At 39.6% G+C, this 22,394-nt stretch overlaps 1 protein-coding gene across 5 annotated transcripts in view; it reads right to left on the bottom strand.

Annotated features, from left to right (window-relative positions):
- The window catches only part of arap1 (ArfGAP with RhoGAP domain, ankyrin repeat and PH domain 1), a 55,079-nt gene extending 34,224 nt beyond the window's left edge, over positions 1-20,855 (bottom strand). For 3 of the 5 annotated variants that reach the window (XM_013273856.3, XM_013273855.3, XM_013273857.3), the window contains exons 1-3: positions 20,703-20,855; positions 8,472-9,560; positions 2,802-2,971 (exon numbers count right to left, since the gene is read on the bottom strand). In XM_013273856.3, coding sequence (XP_013129310.1) covers positions 2,802-2,971; positions 8,472-9,478 — 1,177 coding nt within the window. In that variant the 5' untranslated portion in view covers positions 9,479-9,560; positions 20,703-20,855. Of the gene's footprint in view, positions 1-2,801; positions 2,972-7,300; positions 7,393-8,471; positions 9,561-18,806; positions 18,875-20,702 lie in introns of those variants that run through there. The other 2 variants (XM_019367754.2, XM_019367756.2) reach the window with 2 other exon arrangements.
- Positions 20,856-22,394: the final 1,539 nt, after the last annotated feature.

Below are 22,394 nucleotides of genomic sequence, written 5' to 3'. Positions count from 1 at the left end.
GTTCACCTCTGCAAATTCAAATCAGTGAACTGGAACTCTCAACCATGTTCATGCTTCTGTCACCTTCAGTACTGCGAGGCCTCTTTTCTTGTATTGTTTGTTTATACTTGATCAAATATTTTCAGAGGCCTGAAACCAGTCCAGTTTAACACCTAGGCTCCTCCCCTACAAAACCATGTAATGATGATACTTGGAAAATGTGGCACTCTCTTGCCAAAATCAACAAGACCTTTCACGAAAATGACATTCCCTGTTTGACAGGTGATGTTGCTGCAAAGGGTTTAGATATCATGTAAAAGAAATGGTTCACAGACGTGTAAGCTACAAATGCTGTGTGCTTTAATAATGAAGTCAGTGGGCTAGTTTCTGCCTTAAATACTCTTTTTCTTTGTGTGGTAGAATTTTTGAATTGCTTTTGTGAATGCAGTGACAAACTGTGTTCACTTTGTTAATGAACTGACACCTGGTCCCTAAGATGAGGCTGTTATTCTGAAATATTTCTCCACATGCTCCGTTTGATGAAAACCACTCTACCTTTGCTTAGACAAGACTCAACCTCTATAACGTAATCTCTTAGATCAATATTAGTACCAATTATGTGTGAGATGTTACACAGAGTACTTTTTTAATTAATCAATTAATTTGTTGCACTTTGCCAAACTTTTTTATAATCAGTTGCTGGCATTAAGTTCCAAATTAAATACAATGACATGTTGTCTTTGTATGATTTTGAATCAAATCTAACCCTACTGTGATTTCCATATAACTGTATATTTCTTGTTTTGTGGACACTGGGTTTAAATGATTAAACATACAACCAACTTGACTACATGTATAAAAAGCTGTATCCATTTAACACAGGCGATAAGTACTTTTGGCAAAGGGTCGAACACATTCAACTTGTCCACGATGGCACAGACAACATTGACAGGACTACAAGAAAAAGTCTTTTTCTTAAAATGGGAAAAATATTTTTGGCAAAATGACTCTAGTTTCAAACTTTTGAGAACATTTAATGTAAAAACTGAACATAGATTCATAATAAGTTTACAGTATGTGCAACAACTGGTCTACCAACTTGTTGCCAATCAACAAATCTCGTTTTAAAGCACTCTAGGCAAAAGGGAGGAGCAGGTAGGCATGTAAAGGTTTTCAACCTTTACATACAAATGTATGTTATGATAGTGTCATATTGAAATAGCTTTGGGATGATTTATAGAAGAGTTTTCCATAAACTCACCTGCTTTGGAGGGCCCTCACACAATTAAAGGAAGCTATTTGAAGGTTTTTGACATGTTTGCTATCACAAAAAGTGCTTTGATAAGCAAGCCCTGTAATTTTAATCTATCAGGTAACATGTGACAATATACATGCTTGTCAATGATATTCAATAACTCTGTATGCATGAAATTAAAGAACCATTTCCGAAACCAAATAGCCATGATAGCATGCACATATTATAAAAATATTTTGTCTCGCTGTCTGCCCATCTTCTGAATTCAAATAACCTTTCAATGCTTTTCCAAGTATTCACTTGTGTCCATTTAATTTCTGCTACATAGGTCAAGACTGTTCTCCAGTATGAGCATCTTACAGCAAGGAGATGAGATTACAAAGACACATGCTGACTGATATGCAGATTCAGGCCTGAGATTGACATTTTAATATAAAAACAAAACAAAACACTGAAGCCTGACGGTCACACTGGGATGAAGCTGCTGCTTTGTCTAACTCACTACACAGTTCACAGCACAGAAGCAGGAGAAAGGAGGAAGAACTGCGGCGAGCAGACTGTATAATTAGTTAACCCCACAGCAGAGTTAATGTTCAAAAAACAGGAAGTAGTCTCGCATGGAAGAATACTGAAGGACTTCAAATTCATCTTCATAAAACGAAAGTAAAAAAAATTCTTTATAAATGGTTTTCTGACTTTCTATATATTAAAAAATGTACTGTCTGTATAAAAATCTTGAGCCACCTCTTATTTATTTACATTTTGTTTCTAAGAAATAGAGCGATGAATCTAATTTTGAATTTTTTGCTGGAATTATCATAAATGGGTATATAGAGGAGGTTGGGTTGTAGAGAGGTACAACTGTGAGTGTCTACAGCCACTGGTAAAAGACAGAGGAGGATCTGTCATGTGCTGTTGAGCATCTTCAATCATAAACAAGATATTAATGGAATACCATCTGGAAACTGTCTGATTAGCAGCAGCTTAATTTTTCAGCATCACAATGCTCCCAAACACACTGGCGATGCAGTAAAAGCACACATGGATAAGAAAAAACACACACTGGAACACTATCAGTCATGGACTGGTCTCCCCAGAGCCTGGCCCTGAACATTATTGAAGCAGTGTGGGATCATGTTGACAGAGGATGGAACAAAAACAGGACTGTCAACTTCCAAAGAAGAGCTTTCAATGTCCTTCAACAAGCCTAAAGAACTATTCCTGAAGACTACTTAAAGAAATGACAAGAAATTTCACCCAAGAGAGTTCAGGCTGTGCTGAAGAATAAAGGTGATCATACCAAACAATGACTTTCAAGCTTGTTAGAACTCTATAAACTCTGTTTTGGCTTATTTTGAAGGTATGTTTGCGCATTTTTTATTAAATCACTGCACCTATTTCCCATTTTTGTGAAAAAAAAATATAAGGAAGTGAGGACGATGCAAGACTAGGGCAGTACTGTAGGTTCTGTATTTTTAAATCTACCACAGCCATTGTTGTAATTAAGGGATGAAATGCACAAAAATTCAAATAAAAAAATGGAACATAAGCTGATTATATTACTTACTATACTCGCTGGGAGGTTGGGGAATTCTTCTAGCAGGCAGAGCTGGCTGTATATCAGGCTGAGTCAACTGTTGTGGGCTTTCTTGAATTTTAGGTGGCCTGATGCGAGGTGGGATCTCTGGAGTTTGTTCTCTGAGCGTGTCATCCGTGCCTGTCTTGGTGGGAGATGGGCTGGAGGATAGAGAAAAATAGGGCAGGTCAACAGAGGTTTGGAGGGGTGGGGATGAGTCCTTGGAAACCATGGTATTCTCAGATTGGGTAAAAATTCCAAGCAGGCGGCGGATTTTATTCATCTTCTTTTGGGAAGGCAGAGTTGTTGTGGTTTATATAGTTCGACACCCCTTCCTCTCTAATTCTTTTCTCACTCCACAGCAAAAACTGAAGTGTCCTTGTGAGATCTGACTCCAGGCACAAAGATTTGCTGGCGACAAAGCTGTGCAGAGCTTTTTTTCCTAAAGTTATAACTGCCAAAGAACTCCATAAAGTAACATTTAAAAAATGAAAAATAGGGATCCATCTGGTAACCCCATTTAGTACAAATTAAGGACTGCTGCTCTGAAACCCAAGTATTCCACAGCTGTAGTAAAACTAATCCCAGAGACAGAAACATGTGTTCCTTTGCTCTCCTCTTGACAAGTCTAGTTTTTTTACTCTCACCTCTGGTTTAAAGAGCAAGCCTAAGCCTGCCTCACGTAAGTGATGCCACCTTATTGTAAACCCACGCTGCCTGTGTATACTCACAGACAAATATATCTTACGTGTGCCACACATATGCTGAGGTCATAAAATCTGGTGTTAACACTGCTCATCATATCCGTTTTTGTCATTTTCAGAATGCACTGTGCACCTGGCACAGCTCGCTGCCCTTATTAACAGTTTTGTTTTGATAAAACACAAGGTAGGACCTTTTTGCCAGTAAGTGGCACACCAGGAAGAGAAAAACAGGCTCATCTTCTTTCCCTCCCCATCAGCTTTAGCAATCAATTGTTTGGTAATCCCACTGAAGTGTGGTTATGTGAGCTGACTCAAAACATTCAATGAGAGCAAGCATGAATTTTTAAGCGATTGACAAAAAGGAAATTCCCTACGTCAAGACCACAGATGTCTTCTTAATGGGTGGGCTGTTTCACCCCCAAATGTGGAATTTGTTAGTAAAAATGCAGATACACGTGCTTGTAATATCTGCCATTATGCATTTGAACATTCAGAACAAAGTCCAACATTTTCCTAAGGACTGCAGCCCACTGCTTGTTATAGATATTATAATTGGGTCACCTAATAGAATTAATAGAATTAATAAATAGAAACTAAACTGAATTAAAAGCAAAAATAAAATCAAATTAGAAAATACAAAATTATAATAACTCTGATGATCATATACATATGTAGAATGCACTGTCATATGTGCATATAGTGATGCTTATAATACAGTTGGGGTGGGGTGGGGTGTATTAAAGTTATGAGGTCAGGCTGAATGTCTGACATATATTTTGGATTTCTCACTCTTAATCCCAACAGGATGTATAATCTATCTATAAAAGAGGTCGACCTCCAGAGCTGACAAATGAAGCCGACATGGAAGTGTTAAAAATCGTCCTCTAGGTGCTACTTGAGGCTGGCTCCAAACCATATAAAACTTGGAAATGGGTTTCAGGTCGGAAGAATGAAGCAGGAGTTCCTAAAACCTGGAGTCTATCTAAAGACCACCTTTGCTGTTCCCCTGACAGACCGTGATAGCTATGTTTGCAAAGACACTCCATTCCTATACAAGTCTATGGGAAAACAACTTTCTGGCTTTATCTCTTTAAACACTATCCTACTGCGTTTATGGGCTCAGGCCGTCATTTTGGGTCATACTGACTATAATATCAAGTCAGTTTTAAAAAACTTGGTGGCACCATGCTTCAAAATGGGGGAATATCAGTAGCACGAAAATTCATGCTGACACCAAACTGTCAATCACAAGTCCTTTCACTGTCAGAGCCGCCCTTCCTCTCTCTCATCCACTTAAACCATGGGTGGATGGAACTTGACTGCATGCTGAGGTGGCAAACCCCAACCCTACTCAAGTAAATTTAAATGTAAGATTTGGGGAAAAATGTACTTCTAAAAGTACTTTTATTGCACCATGGTCATTCTCTCTGCTGTAACATGAATCAAATGGCTGAACTGCCACCACAGCATGCAGTCAAGTGTTGCTAATGACCTACTAATTTTATTTAGGTGTGTTACAACAGGGACACATGTAAAAGTTTTCGGACACCGCCCCTCAAGGACTGGAGTTTGACAACCACGACTTAAGCCAGAGTCTGATTTGAAAAAGCTTCAAAATGTAGAGTCCAAAACCAGTGGTTAATGTCATGGTGGCTAGGTCCATCTTTTACACCATATATGGTTCTACCACAGACTCGCTTACTAATTGCACAAAGGCAAAATATTTCGATAAAGAAACCTGAGAAAACCTGAGAAATATCTCTCAAAGACAGCGAAAGATTGCAAATGCCATCGATAAGCGTGAACACCGACACCATTATAGTTTTGCCCTTTTGTATCGACAACCTCACTTGAAAGACAGCCCCATTACCACTAATGCCACATCACGTTATATCTAGATCTAACACAAACTCACCCTTATTGTGAACACTACCAAGCAGTACTTCACTTCCCCCAGTCAGCCCTTTCAACTGCATACATATGATAACTGATATTGGCTGAAATATTATCTTGTTCTGCACCAAAGATGCACAAGATACACGCATGCTCAGACCTAATGTTACGGGAATTTATACACACTGATTCATCAAACACTGTCGCAGATCATGTTTGATTTACTCATGCAATAGTTTTTTAAATGCCAAACATACACATTCCTAACAATTATGTCAGTTATGCGGCCTTAAGAGTTAGTCATGAATGCACACGAAGCCAAAGATTGCAAAACGAACACATTACCCCAACAGTGCATGTACGTCACTTTGTGCTGATGGTAAGTCAGGAGTGAACATGTACATCTGGTTTCTGTCTATCCAGTATTGTGAAAGTTCCTCTTTATTCCTCATATTTTTTTATGTGTTTGGATTTCGTTCTCATAAAAACAATCACTGAGATAAAACATGAAGACCGCAAAACAAATCTTCAGATTATTAGCTCACAAATATTAGCTCTCCCTAATAACACTAACACTCCTTAATATTACTAATATTACTGTTTACTGGCTCCCGTTAAATGCACTTCATAGGCACAATTTAAAGTCAGACAGTTGAGCATTCAACGCTGATATGTTGTGAAAAACCACCAAGTCAAATTGCCCTTAGGCTGAATGAACACAGGAATCGAGTGCTTATTAGGTATGATGACTCTTCTAACAGGTCTGCATTAGCTGAGCTGTTGACTTAAAAAAACAAACCATTCATGTATCATTAATGTTGGAAGCAGTGCCTGTGGACAAATTAGTATACACTTCATGCACTTGGCAGCAGGTTCAAAGTAGAATTTTATCAAGTAACTAAACTCATACTAAACATTAAACTTTAAAGACTGTATACAAGAACTATCTTTGAAGTTATTAAAATACCCCCACTCCTAAAAAAGGGAAAAAAAAACAAACAAACATGCAAAAGCCTCACAATGACGGGAAACTGCCTTATTGACACAGTTCCTCCTTTTTCTCAGAGGAAGAGTGCTGAGAGGGGTTTTGCTAGCTTGGATTCTATATTTAACGACTCGGCTAGTTCACATATGACAGTCGGCTGAAGAAACAATGACTGCTTCTTTGTCCTCCCACGCTGCATATCTATTCAATTATTTAGTCGTGGCAGAATTATTCTTGTGACAAAAATGACTACAGTGCAGTTTAAGTCGTGGTGCTGACCTGTGAAAAGCACACCAAGCTAACATATGTGTTAACAGCAGAATTACGGTGGTCTTTAATGCAAGCTAAACTTAGCATTTCAGATACTTCATAGCTTATGTCTGAAGAAAACAGTCACTAATCCACTTTTCAAAGTGGAAAACAGCAAAGCTAAGAACATAGTTTTTGTCTTAAAAATACACCTAACCTGCATGTCAGCTAAACATGCCATGAATGCCTCTCCAGAATACCAGCTTAAACTTGCTTTACTTGATTTCTTGAAAGACATACAGATAACATAACACTAGTATTAGTTTCCAAAGCATATCTATCGCCCCAGGACAAGAGAAGTTATTGGGTCTCATCCAGTATCACTGCAATTATAACCTGCCTTATTCTGGTGAAGGTAAAACAAATTCATGGAGTAGGTGCAACAGAAGTGTCACTAACATCACCAACACAGCAGAGAAAAAAAAAAAAAAAAAAAAAAAAGCAGAAAAGATGAAGCAAAATAAAGAAAAGAAAAAGGAAGGCTTGCTTGCTTTGAAACCCACAGCAAGAAGAGTGTCGACGGGGGAAAGAGAGAGTGAATGCTAAAAATAAGTATAGACAGAAGAGCCGTGTACAGATATGATTTATATAAACGTTACCTGTCCTGACATGCTCAAAAGGATTCCTCTTCCATGATGATACAAACACAAACTCTTCACAAAGCAGGAGGAAACTAGTTAACCAAAAGGGGGAGGAGGCAATGCAGCAACAAGAGTGTGTGTGAATATTCAAGGCTAAAAACACTCAGACAGTAGTTCCTGGTAATGCATCACAGTGTAGCTGTGCTCTCTGCCTTTAATCCTCACTCTGTCTTTCCCCTCCGTGTCTGTCACAGTTTTTTTACTGCTTATGTGCCCTCAATCGTGGCTTCCTCCCTCCCTGTAAAAGCCAGTTTCCTTTTTAAACATGCTTGTATTGCTCATAATAAATATACTATTAAATGTACTGGAGGCAAAGCTTTGGTTTCCTTTCATTAAAGCAATACAGCAAAAAGGGAGAAAAAAGCTGTTCAGCCGGTGTCATTTCAGAAGGATTTACACAAAATGAGACATAATATATTACTGCCAAAGTATCATCAGTGAAAGCAGCTGAAAATTCTGCTGCTTAGGGAAAATGTGTGGCCTTCAGTGTATTAATTGGAAATTCACATTTTTGCAAACATGACTATGAAGAAACTGCCAAAGCAACACTCCCTGTGCAAAACTTTAACTCATAAGTGCAGAAAAGCTCACCACAGAACCTTTGAAAAAAACAAACGCTAACCAGAAAGGGCTCAGTAGTAAGTTAAGAGCAACTTTAAAATAAACTACAGTTTCACACAGGGGTTGCAGTTTGCTCAGATGAAGCCTTGTCGACGTATTTCCGTATTCAGAAGGCCACAGAGCTTTATGTCCAGTCAAGTATGCTGCGACCCTTCAGTTTCAGGAAGTGTCTAATTATACTTTCAGGAAGTGCTCAAAAGTCCCCAGTAACATTTTGCGTGTCATCATGGTAAAGTACACAAGAGATGCACTTTTCAAGCTTGGCCTGTAGATGGCGCCATAATCCACTGGTAACATTTGAGAGGGTTTTTGATCATTTATCAAAACACATAGTTAACAGTGGTAATACAGATAATGGTGGTGAGAGAGAGCATGTGTGTGTATGTTTGTGAGGGAGACAGCTAGCAAGTGCTAGCCTGTGGGATTTATCATATTTTTAGGCTCATCTTTTTTTACCTGTAATAAACTCTTTTTGCAAAATGAGGCATCTGCATTCAAAGAGCCTTACCTGTGAGTTCTGGGAGACTGAACAGGAAACCGTTGAGGGATTGGTGGAGGGCCTTTAGATGCTATTCCTGCCTTTGGAGGAAGAGGTGGAATATTTCTACTGCATGGGGAGTGGATGGGAGAAACAGGTGAAGATTTTCTTCCTCCATCGATAGTTAGATGTTGGGCATTCGGCTGAATGGCTAATGTCTGAGGCCTATTTGCGGTAGAAGGGAGGTCTGGAGGGTGGGATGGTGGTTGTGGAGGTGCAGATGTGGAACTCGGGGACACAGATCGGCATTGTAAAGCTGGAGCCCTGACCTCTAGTCTTTCCAGCTTAGGGGAGCCAGAGGTTTGAACAGGGGGTAAGGTGAAGCGCTGTGGAGGGCAGTTTGGTGTGCTTCGGGGGGGAACAGGAGGCAAAGAGGTGTCCAAAGCTGGAGGGGGGCTAGGGTCCAAGTTGTCTGGAGTAGTAGAGCGAAACTTAGTCCTTTCTTTTGGCACAGGCTTCTTCCTCTCTCCATCTAGCCCTCCATCCTTCTCCTTCTCCTCGGCGTTTCTAGGTACCATCTGTCTTTTCCCAGGAACCGGCTTCTCTCCTTCACCGCTGCTCTCCTGCAATCTGGATACTTGTCTTTCTCTGGGGACTGGTTTCTCTCGTTTCCTAGGTATAGGTCTCATAGTCTCTCCATCTTGCTTCACATTGTCCTGAAGGAGAGATTTTTCGTGTGGTGTGGCAGGCAGTGGTCTATCTGCCCCCAGAAATTCAGCTCGTCCCTTTTCCTCTGATCTCTCACACGGTCCGACGGCGTGAGCGTCGCGATTCCCATGTGTTTTGTTCAGACTAGCCAAGATGCGCCTCTGGTGACCTGGCAGGGTGATGCCAATGCATTCCAGTTGCTCTGGTGTGAGGCTGCGACACTGTTGTAATGTTGCATATCCGGCACTCTGAAATGCATCGCAATACTGCTCCAGGCGAAGTACGCCCAGCCACTCCCCCACATTGGCACAGGATTCAGACTGAGACATGGCTGATGTGTTTGTATGTGCTGCTCATGAGAGTCCACGGAGAAAATGCAGACCTTAATGCGTCAGATCATGGTTACACAACCTGCAGAAGAGACAGAACAAGGAGACATGTCAATGCATCCCATCAAGGAACAAGCAAAAATTAAAGAAAAACTCTCCAAAGCAATGACTTTTTTAATGATTTCCTGTTTTAGTTTGTGGTCTGTGTTATTTTAGTTTGTCTGTGTGTGTCATGCAAGTATGAACACGGTCCAATTTAAGAAAACAACAAAACAAAACAAAACAAAACAACACCCCCCCCACAAAACACATTCTCTTCCTTTGCAAATCCTGTCTCGAGAAATATGTCAGCCTGCATTAATATGTGTGCTTCTAAAGATAAATCATGATCAGTAATGAATAGTGCAATCATAACCATAATTCAAGAAGTTGCTATTTTTATTAAGTGTCTAAACAACTGTAGCAAAGTTATATGCAACATGTGGTGGATGTTTCTTTCCCAGGTAGAAGAGGAAGTTGAGTCGCCACAACAGTAAAATTCAATAGTAGTTCAGTCATTCTGATAAGTGGTGTCACATTAGTCCATTGACATGTGTGTGTATATAAAAAGGTTGAACACAAAGTAGAAGACACTGCCGTTTAAGTCTGCATTCCTCTACCTAAACATTTTTTTTTGTAAGTTTCTACACTAGTTTTGTTGCACTATCGCAACAGACTACTATGGGAGGAAGTGTAAGTGGCACAATGAGTATTGGCACAGAAAGCATGTCTCTAAATTCTCCGCAAGCCTTTCAGTCATGTTCAGCTTCCTGCAAACCACTAAAATTCCTCACAGCACCGTCATCAAGGTATTACCGTAAGTTTATCACCGGCGATGACCCGAGGCCTAAACACTAACCCTAATGTTTTGGAGTAAAGTAAAACTCACTTATCTTGAAATAAATCAACTAGTTTTGAGGATGAGTTTTATGATAATAGAGATATGGAACTTTGTGTCTGTATTCAAAATGTCCAAGAACAGCTTCTACGCAAATCGGTTAAAAATGTCAGGCCTCAAATAACAGTAGGTGTCAGCTAGCAGCACTCACATGGGGCAAACGCATAACAACCACAATCAATAGCTCGATAAAGACTACACCGATGCACAACTTCAGTGAGCGTAAAAATATTTCCAATAGTTATTCTTGACTGTTCTATAACGTGGGAAGGTACAAGCTTTTCTAAATCAATAGTCAAAAACCTTCTGCAGTCGCTCCGCCTTTTATCTTTCTGCCTCTTACTTGTGACCACAGGGGAAGCTGTCGGTTTCCCATTAAGAGCCGCAAACAGAGTCTTTCCTCCACACACCGTTACACACAAAACTATATTTCACTTGATACAATCACAAGAGAAAATAAAATATGCGTGGATGAGTTTAACCTCTTTTCTGTTCAGCTCAAAAACAAAAGAACATAACCATGCCTGACTGAAAATATACTATTCAAAAAGAAAAAAAAAAAAACTTAATACTTTATTCTCCAAATCTCACAAAACAAGAAAATGTGTTTAATAAGACTAAAAACATTTGTCTTGCGCAAATTATATATTTATGGTAAGAACTTTTCCTCGTCACGAGTTTGCATGTAAGTATCACACGGTGGATATCAGAAAACGAACAGAGTAGGACTACACCAAACTAGAATTTCTATTACCTACATGACCACATGGGCTGTTGTGGGTATATTGGTGGGCAGTCAAACTGTGGACAGATTTTTTTCACAGTTGTGCAACGTCCAGTTGCAAAACTTAACAGATGTGTAATTGAGTTTAAACTAAAGGGAGGGTTCGCTCATTAACATCTAATCCATCAATAATTAGTGAAGGCCATCAGAAGATGTAACATCATGTCAAGATGGTTATGAGTTTTCCTTTGATAGAAACAGTTTAGTTTTTTGGGTTTTTTTACTGATAAGTTTAAAATTTAAAGATACACACCTAAGCGAAATCTTCATTATCACACGGACACTTTAGCTCACTGACTAGCAACAGAACATGCAAAAGAGAAAATATTTAAAGCATTTCATAAACCTGATTCGGTTTGATGATTAGACATGAGAGCTGTTAAGGTTGAGTGAAGTCATAGTCACAAGCTCAGTATGATAAAAGACAGTGTACCAGCTGCCAATGTGATGCATTTCATTTCCTGTCCAAAGTTTCCTCTAACAACTCCGAGCACAGCGTACAGACGGTGTGAATCTTGCTGTCTTCTCTCCAATCAAAATGCTTCCCATTTTTGAATTGAGGAACTCAGTAACAGCCCAATGAAATACAGTCTGATTGGTCTTCAGCCCCTTCACTAAGGCGTCACTCAGCAAACTGAGCGAAAAGTGTCTAACAGTGAGCAGCAAGTGTTAGCATCTTTCACCATCTTAAATCAGCACTTTGTTGCAGAGAAGCCCATGATTGGCTGCGTTTGGGCGTCTGCATGGGTGTCTGCGGGGAAAACCACAATAAGCGGTAAACATGAACACTGCAGTTAAGCTTAACACTATCATTCACAGCTTTGCCTGTTTAACTCGATAAACATTTGTTGCCCCTCAACAGCGGCTCTGTTGCACTAATCAAGACGTGAAAAAGGTAACAGCACATTTAAAGAAGATAAGTGAAACATTACTGTTTAAATATGTCATCTTGAGTATTGTGCCCATGCACCACATCATGAAACACTTAGCTTACGTCAGCTGATATCAGTTTGTGCATCTCAACATAAAAAGCATTACTTTGTCAGCTGTTCTAAACCTGTCTGCCTCTTCAATTAGATTGCTATTCAACTTACACTCACCTGTCACTTTATTGGGTACAACTGTTCAAATGCTCATTAATTCACTAGTCTAAACAAAACCTGAACCTAATGCTGTATTAGATTCAGAAAGATGAACCTGACTGTGAGCTTTTAATTTGACACTAAAACAGAATATTCACAAAACTGCTAATGTTTCATTTTAACTGCTGAAAAGACTGACAAAGAGTGTGCGTGAATGCAGAAAATATCAGGTTCCTCCTTAATTCTGCAAATTCAGGTTGATTATCACCCCCGACTTCCTTTTTCCTATGCTCTGTGCCTCTCCTTTTTATTTATCTCTTTTTTTTCCAGTTTCCAGTCAGCAATTTGAATTCAATTCATCTGTCTCTCCGTTCATCTCCCCCTCCCTCCCACTCAGAGAGCTGCCAATAACAGGGTCTCTGTACTCTCCACAATGGGGCATTTTGTTGCCTAGGCGAGTACACGCACATACTGACAAGCAGGAAGGAAAAGCATGGTCAAGGCCCACTGTTTGAGCCTGTTCACACACTCTAAAACGAGTGCTCACCTAATGATATTGTGTGTAGGTTGGCGTCTGTGTGTGAGGGGCACCTCAATTTCACCCTTAATCCAACACACAGAGATACCCAGGGTGCTCCACTGTCTGCACTCATCACAGTGCTGGCTGGCATCAAATTTACCCTCATCTACTGTCTGAATCTGCACTTTTTAAGTATATAATAGTGATTTATGAGACAAAGCCATGTCTACTAAACTTGATCGCTTATTAAAAGAATTTAAATGCCTCTCAGCAATAATGTTGTCGACACATAAAACACATTACCATCCCTCTGCTGTACTTGTACACACACCGCATAAACAGTGTGGCAGGGCTGCGTACAGTATGCCACACAGTTTAAAAAAGAAAATGCAAAGACTACCATTGTATGGCCAGTTGTCACACTGAGTCATGTGGTTTTTAAAAAGCCACAACAACTGCTGTGTTGTCTCTTAACACTTCACTGGTCCTAAACTAAGAAACAAGCTGTTTATATTGCACGTCTTCTGCTAGTTTTAAAAAGCGAAGACAGTCTTTGTTCTAATTCGAAGACTAAATATTTCACTTACATGCTCATACTGCTGAATGTGTAAGAACACAGTCTAGATATAGCATAAACCATGCTGTATCCACCACTACATTCACCAGCTAGAAATGGACTAGAAATGCATTCACTGTGCCTGGAGACTAATCTGCTAGTCATTTAAATAAGAGAAAATAAAGTTAGACCAGAGACCTAGTCTAAAAGACAGAAATCCCCCAAATACTACACGTGATCCTAGGAGCTTAATTAATCCTCATTACTCAGATCGTGTTTTAAATGTTGCTGACGTCTGTCGAGGCTGCAGCCACAGACAGTGACTGGGGATGTTGTAATATCTCTAAACCGTGCATCACTAAAATAAGAATAAGATGTTTAACCCACTATTATTTCAAGATTTGATTAGCATGGGACAGCAACCGTTAGATGTTTAGTTGACTAGTCGTCCACATTTCTAGCCTGGGCCACATTTTTCATTTCATTGCAAATGTATTCAAAATAAATATAGTCTAAACTTGTCTTCTCATTGCCTGCTTCATCACAGCTCAGCTTTTTTTGACTTTACAGTTTGCTTCAACATTTTACATGCGTGATCTTTGCTGGCGTGATCATCAAACCAAGAGCAACTAATAAATCACAAAGCAAGCTAATCAAGCTCGATTAGCCATTAGTACCGTCCAGGCTTGCTGAATGTATTTAACTTTATTCATAAACAATAGGGACGATTACTTACAATCGTCTTCTCCTTCATTTTGATGTAGAACAACAGAAGGAGCTCTTTTCATAATCAATTTTGATCAGCGAGTGGCAGTGCTAAAGCATTTAAAAGAGCAACATTTGACCGGCTGATAACTGCACTTGCAAAGTTGTACAGTTCCACAGTGCAACACGTGACCTCACCCCATTAGAAAAGAACAAGAAGTGAGTTTTACACTGAAATGTCTACGTGTTAAATCTGCATTTAAGTGATGATGAACACAAACACCTGCTTACAATTACAATTCAAATGAACTGCCACACATATTTTTGCCACTTGCTACTGCGAGTGTAATCTATAGGCTTGGTTAAACCACAGAAACACATAGCTTTTTTACAGCTTTACTCCAGCCCTGCTGCCTGTACAGAAGACATTACTTGAGAAGCATAACCCAGCATGCCTTTGAGGCCTACTTGCAAGTTTCGGAGCAGCAGCTTGAGATTTGACCGGAAAGAAACGTTGTGATGACCTTACACCTATACTGGCCTTCTTGCACTGGCTTTCAGTCAATTTCAGGATCCAGTTCAATTCTATTGCTTGTTTTTAAGCATCTCAGTGGTTTGGCACCCACTTACTTTACAGAACTTTTGAAACCCTACAATTCTACCAGAGAACTGATGTCTATGAACCAGCTCCCCTTGGACAAGATCCAGGCTTAAAAGCAGAGGCGATAGGAGCCATCCCTGAAAAGGCTCTAATTTTTGGAACAACTTACCTCTTTACATAAGAGCTGCCCGCTCTCTTGCTTTCAGGTCTAGTTGAGCAGAGATTCTAACTTTTATCATGCAAACGCAGTCTTATTTGCTTCTTTTCAGTTTTAGTGTGCATTTATTGTTGATTCAGCGTTGTTACATTTAGGTGTATATTTTGTATAACTTGTACGGCACTTTGAGGCTTTTTAAAATGTGCTATAGAAATAAACTTGGACTTGACACAGACTTTTTGAACAAACTCAATATTTTAAATAGTGACACTGATAAATATCAGTATATTTGGCAGATATTCAAAATGACTGCTGGTCAAAAGCAAACAATGATGTAATCAGCAATACCATCACATTAACACACGGACCCCTGCAATATGGCCATGTTGTAAATTTTCAACTATTTACGTGGACATATGCAAACACAACAGATTATATCCCCATAATTTGGAAGAAAAACTCTATGCAAACATATACATAAATGTATATCTGACATACAGGCAATGGTTGTGTTATGAATAATGTTAAGCAGTTTTTTAAGGTGCAAAAGATGCCAGATTATGATGACCTGATATGTGGCATACTATGAAGTAATGTTATTTCTACCCACTGGTGGTTGTAATACATCCCTAATTTGTAAACAATCTAAATTATCACTCTTAAACCACTACTTGGTGTTACACAAGTCACAATTTCTTTTATGCCATTTCTCTCAGGGGTGAAAAGGAAATGTTTTCTAATAATGCTGTAGACTATTAACAGAGTTGGCATTTGAAGAACTTACCAAAAAATACATTTAAAAAAATCCTGAATTTACCAAAAGTCCCTCTCCTGTGTAACTGTTGGTGTTATCCTGAAGGGGTGGGCGGAGTAGCATAGGAGGAACAGAGAGAAGAGACGACGGGGTCAAGCTGACACTTCCTAAACCTGCCAACAACAAAAGCTTTCCAACAAGTGGAAATTCTTCTAAACCCAAAGATACAGGCCAACCCCAAACATCTGGTAGCGGGACAGCTGGTCCTGGCAGGAGCATTAGCAACTCTGCTGACTTACAGCCAAACAGCCCAACCAACGCATACCTTAACAGCCCTTAACCGTCACTTTATTTCAAAGGCACATGTGGGGATTACATGGTAGGGAGGAGCTATCCCTCCAAATGGATAACATCAGTTGATACAACTAGTAAGAATGCACCAATCCAATTATTCCTACTTTTGTTAAGTTAGCAGTGCCTTGTCTTAGGGTGCCTGCAGAGGTTGAGCACAGATCTGATACCAGCATTTAATGAATGAGCTACATTCCTCACCGAGGCATACAGGTCAACATCAAATATTTTCAGTTTATCATATTTTTTTGCTCTAGTCTCATTTCAGCTTAAAATCACTACTAAAGTTCTCCCAGTTTCTCCTTTTTCTGCTTTCGGTCTTACTGTTAATACAACTCCACACACACACAAACACACACATTTGTATCGCATGTGGACTGAAACTGACAAGAAAGAGGTGAAGTGAAATTCTATCAATGGAGTTGATCAACAGACGTTATGCCACAGTGAGTGCAATGAAAACTCCCAATAAGCGATACAACTGTTAGAACCTACGACACAGTGCCACAGAGCTGTCAAAAAAAAAAAAAAGTCATCTGAACGCTTCAGTTGAGCCAGTTGACCACAGTAAAGCCACAAACTACAGTAGCGCAAAGATTAAAATAAAGGTGCTGGTGCTGTTACTCTGAAATACCTCCAGACCAATGGCCTATTACTGTTAGTTTTCTCAATGCAAGATCAGATTACCTGTTAATAACTACTGATGACTTTTGGCTTAGCCAGCAGAGGACTGAATTAAATAGATTGTTGAATAGATCAGCTGTTATCATCGCACTAGTCAAGATCAGATCGACATACAATCCAAATATCATATTCCTTTGTCTACAAAACCAGTACAATCAGTACAACTTAAGAACTTGTATTCCTTTCTACTGATAATGTGTATGGAAAAAGGTCTTAATGCAAAGTATCATTACTGTTATCCACAGTATCATGTACATCAGTACAGAAATGTTCATGATGTGTTTGACAAATTTAGAACATGTGTCCAATTTGGTGTACTAAAAACAAAAACTAATAAGAAACATATTATACAAGAGTAACTGCAACATCATCCATTAGATGCTGGTCGATGTCCTTTGGGGCTCATAGTTTCCTTCTCTCTCTCCCTCTTCCCTTGTTTCCTAAATTAGGACTGAAAAGCAAGTCTGTGGAGAACAGGCCAAGATTACTTTTTTTAAAGTCCCTACGATCTACACTGAGATGTAACTCAGATGTAACTGCTGCTGCTCAATATACCAGCTTTTAACGATTTGCACTGAATTAACTCTTCATTTAATCTCCAGAGTTTTAGACGGATATCGTCCTTATAGGAGCTGCTGAAAAACACAGCATATACAAGAGACATGAGTCAGATACCCATCACCAGACACACTGCTGCTTTCAGCCCACTTTCAATTAGGACTGAATAGTGACTCAGTGCAGCCAGCACAGCAATGCATCTTAACAATGTCCTCTAGTGAATAACCTTATGTGTGCACACACACACTTACCCCTTACTCCCAGGGCTGCAACATTTCAGAAGGTTTCCCACGGCAACCCAACCTAACCAAACTATTACATTTAACCTAAGAATTGCACCAAAGTCACAAACCTCTGATAAATAACTATATTTTAATGTCATTTCATATGAAGTAATGTAAACCCTATAGACAACTGGGGAGGGATATCTGAAGTAAAACACAATCAAAATTAAATCATCAGTGTGTGTCAGACACGGGCTGCCACTATGTAAAAATCACACGCACTGTTTGACAACAGGAAAAGATGATAACTGCGCAATGTGTAGACTCGACCCAGCCACGTTTAGCCAAATGCTTAAGGCCTGTCCAAAATGGTAAATAGTAAATGGACTGGTTCTTATATAGCAATTTTCTGCTTGAGCACTCAGAGCACTTTATACAACATGGTTCAAACACCCAATTACACCTCTTTACACAAGCACGTTTTTCTATATCTAAGTGCTTTCTATCTAACATTCACACACATTTGTACTCTGATGAATCAGAATCAATCATCAGAATCGGAACACGTTATTAATCCCTGAGGAAATTATCTGAAAAATTTCCTCTGGGACTAAATACATCGGTGAGCAACCTGAGGTTCAGCATATCTTAAGTATAAGGATACCTAGGCTGGAGACAGCCAGGACTTGAACCACCAACCTTTGGATTAATAGAGGACCTGCTCTACCTCATGAGGTGCAACCGCCCACCCCACCCCAAAAAAAACCTTCGAAATGTGAAAGATTTCCGGAAACATCTCATCTTACGGCTCTATAATTGGAGGCCCTGATGGACTCAGAATTTCTTGCATTAGTTGTGGCCTTGACTTTATTTCTTTCACAATGGGTCGTACAACTGAGATGTAAAAAGACTAAACTAAACCTTCTTTCGACTGCTCCCTTGTTTACAAGGGGTCATTACAGCAGAGGGATCTACATATTTGAACTGGCACAGTTGAAGCTCCCCTCCCAGGGATTTGCGCCTCCTCCCAGTCAAGGACTGGGGAACTTTTGCTCGTCAGGCAGTCACTACACTATGGACAACATAATGATGCATCTCAGAGCAAAATAACCCAACAACCCAACCCAGTGTTCACTGTTAAGGTTTATAAAGATCTCAGATGATCGGATGAAAAATAAAAAGTGAAACAAAGTTAAGCTGATAGGATTTATTTTTAGTTAAAAAGAAGAGGAGTCTCCTGATGCTATTAGGCTAACCTTCGTTTAAATCAAACCACACATGAATCCATAATTTTTAAGCAGCCTTCTGATAAAAAAAACAAACAAAAAAAACACTGCATGATGGCTGTTTGTGTCCATGTGAGGAAAGTGCAGGTAATTCACAGCAAGTCAGTCAATGGGAATTTGCCCGCCTACCTCATTTATTCAAGCAGCTCCTTCGACTAAAGCAGACTCCCAGCGCTGTTTTCAGTGCCAAAATTTGACTGAAATTAGAGGGATGGGATTCTTTTAACACTGCAGATTTCTAATTTCAGTCCGGTGTAGACAGCTGTTTGTTGTACACTTTCAAACTTCATTAAAACCTTAAAATATGAAGCGCTCAGTTGTCTGCTAAGGTCAGTGTCCTCTCACCTCGTTTCAGGCTTATTCAGAAGCAAACAATCATGTGTGCGAGTGAGACAAAGAGGAGAAAAAAAAGACACAAAAGTCGATGACACAAGTGGGATAAAGAAAGACGATGACGGATATTAAGCGAGACTGCATCTCAAACATGACATCAGTGCCAAAGATAACTTAGAAAGATTTCTTTAGAAATCTTTCTAAGTTAAAACTTCTGACTATGATTTGCAAGCCTTGGCTTATTCCAGACTGCCCGTCGTATGATAGAACGCACATTTTATAGTGACAGACAGATGTGTATTTGCAACTTGATATGCATCTTTTAATATTACAGTATGTGACTCTCAGCATGCACATGAAAACCAAAGGCAGACAGCCACATACTTAGTCATTTCCCATTTCCATTTCACTGCAGGACAAATAAGGTCAGTAGGGCCATAATACTGTGTGATAGCGATTTTTGCCAGTCTGCAAAAAATGACATTTAATGGGTGGATTTTTTTGGCTTGCCCTTCAGAGCGATAAATCGGTATCCGCTTTCCATGGTAAGACGAAGTGCCTTGCTCAATCTTTGATATGGCAGCGATAAAAACGACTGACTTTTATTTACTTGACAGAGTTTTGCAATTAGGAGGCTTCTGCAGCATAATCATATCTAGTGAACCACAACGAAGGGGAACATCGTTTTTCATGGCTGAAGAACTTCTTCCTCAGCGAGAAAAAAGCAAAACAAAAAGAAGAAAGAAAAAAAAACTACTTACAAATTTGTATTCACCAACTTTAAGGGTCTACTGATCAAATCAGTCATGCAAAAATGCAATCTATTTTAAAGCCATAAACCCACAGGCAAATGTTATTAACCTTTCACTGTAAATCACACGGAGCACATTTGTATCAAAAGGGAAATTATTTCAAAGGAACAGGAAAAGCATACGTCGTAGTTCTTAATAACTTATTTGCCAACACGTTTACAGTTTCACTATTGATCACACCTTATGAACTTCTGTTCATAAGGTGACTCTTGTCCGTTTGTGGGAGAAAAAAAAAAAGCAGAAATAAGCTGTTTAAGAAATCTTCCGCAACTACCTCGCTGCTTTTTGTTTTTTGGCGTGGGGGGTCTGCTGTACTAAAGCCTGCATGATCACCTGTCACAAAAATCCACCTGCTCCATTAGATACACAGCTCTGAGAATTTCTATAGATGCTTCCTTCTTCTCAAGCTAGGAACCAGTTACTCCATCTATAAACAACTGATTTAATCTTAAAACCATCCATGTAATGGAGCCCAGATTAGAAATAATGAATTCCACTGGGGATAAACAGTCCCATCGTAGGCAAGTCCGCTTTTACCAGAGAAAAAATAGAGCAGTCTGGGAAAACCGATAAAGAGTTCACATTAATCCAATCAAACTCTTCTTCATCAATTAGTCTACTGCTAAAAGCAGAAGTGGACACAGTCGCTGAAGCACATTGGAAAAAAGAATAGTTTCATGCGTCGCTGAGTAATAAATTCAGAGCTAACAGTCTGCGCCTAAAAATAACCTCAGCAACATTTTTTTAGTGCGGACCCCCTCACAGTGAGTGCGTTTAAAAGCGCTGAGTTCACGTTTCTCCTCTCACCAGCGGCTCGGGGAAAGTTTCTCTTGTGCTGGAGGGAAAAAAAATAGTTTTTAAATTCCTGTTATCCACTCACCCTTTCCAGTCTTCAGCGTCCGTGTCACTGAGACACGCTGGGAGTGGGTTTGCCTTCGAGGTGGGATTAGAAGACACAACTGCGACGCCGAAGAGCGAATAACACTTTATTTTTTTCTCACTGTTGAAGCGCAGCAGCGGCTACGCGCATGCATCCGCGGTTACATGCAAGTGAAGGAAATGCTTTCCTTTCAAAATAAACACACCCGCGGGGAGTTTAGTCGACTTTTTGTTTTACTTTGAAGGCTACACCTTTGTCCTTTCTGCCTTAATGCGGATATTTTGACTGTCGAAGAATTTCCGTAAGACCGTCATGTGACCGTCGAGAAAGACTGGACAACCCAGTTAGTTTTCATCCACGTTCCCTATTATTGCACCGCTTACTTTTTACATACAATACGAAGAAAGAAAGAAAAAGACTGAGCAGTGCTATTTTTTAATCTTCTGCTATTGCACATACTCTACTTCCAGTTGGAGTGTTTTGGAGAACTAAATCCATCCCCATAACCCTCAATGGGACTGCTAATCAAATTTTAAACTTTATTTTTATTATACTTTTTTTTGGGGGGGGGGGGGGTAGTGCATCAATAAACAAACAAAATGAATAAATACCAAACAAAAGAAATGTCAAGTAATATAGCCAGTAATATTTAAGTAATATTTATTTGTACAGGTTTCTGTCCAGTGGACGGCTCCACTAGGTTGTGTTTCTAGGTTTAATATTATAAATAGGTTATTGTGTTCATAAACAGAAATATATTTGAACAGATTTGTGGAGGTGGCGGTGATTAAATAAGACGGGAAGATTTGATTTTAATTTTTTTTAACTACAGTTGTAGAACTCAGAAAAACCAGCAGGGGGCAACCAGTCAACATCAAGATATTGAACTTAAACATTTATTTTCTTATAAATAGAAAAGAGGAAACCATGTTTAAAGCAGGACAAGAATCTAAATCAGGCTTAAATTATTAAAGATGATCCCGGTGGTTGCATTTTCAGCAAGATTCACGAGATAAGTGGGGGAAAGAGAGAAAGATAAAGGAAGCATCACATTCTCATCATAAATCATGACGCCCCAGTTGGCTCCATGAGCAAAACACATCACGCTGGGAGGTTACATGAACAAAAAAGGTCACATATTATGCTCTGCCAAACCTTTAATACTAATGTTATCTAGGTGTGTGTACATCTCTCTGTGCCTGTGTGTCACTTGTTGTTTCAGTGTGCTGGGAGAGTCATAGGAGAGGCCCCATCACTCAGGGGGTGGATGAGCAAAAAGGATAATACATCTTAGCCTTCAGGAGCCAGACTGAGCCAACAAGTCACTGGTGTGGGAGCCTGTTACTCATTTCAATTAGGATCTACGGTAAGGTTACAGTGGGGGGGACTTAACTGGAAAGGTTAGCCAGAGGATAGGACATGGAAAGAAACAGCGACAGAAAGGGGAGAAAAAGATAGTAAGTGTCGTTAAGAGAAGAAAAAAGCAAAAACAAGTGATAAATGAGTGAGCTGGGAGCAGACCAGGACAGGATGGGAACAAATGAAGGAGAACAAATGGGTGAGATTAAGAAGAAGGAGAAAATGAGAAGAGTGGAGGTAAGAGCAGCAAAGGAAGAAGAGCAGAGATGGAGAAGAGGGGAAGGAGGATGGGGAAAAGAGCGACGCACAGAGGAGGCTCAAAGAAAAAAAAAA

Source organism: Oreochromis niloticus, linkage group LG14 (genome assembly GCF_001858045.2).
Source record: "Oreochromis niloticus isolate F11D_XX linkage group LG14, O_niloticus_UMD_NMBU, whole genome shotgun sequence".
NCBI classification, from domain to species: Eukaryota; Metazoa; Chordata; class Actinopteri; order Cichliformes; family Cichlidae; genus Oreochromis; species Oreochromis niloticus.
This window is presented reverse-complemented; position numbering and strand designations above follow the sequence as displayed.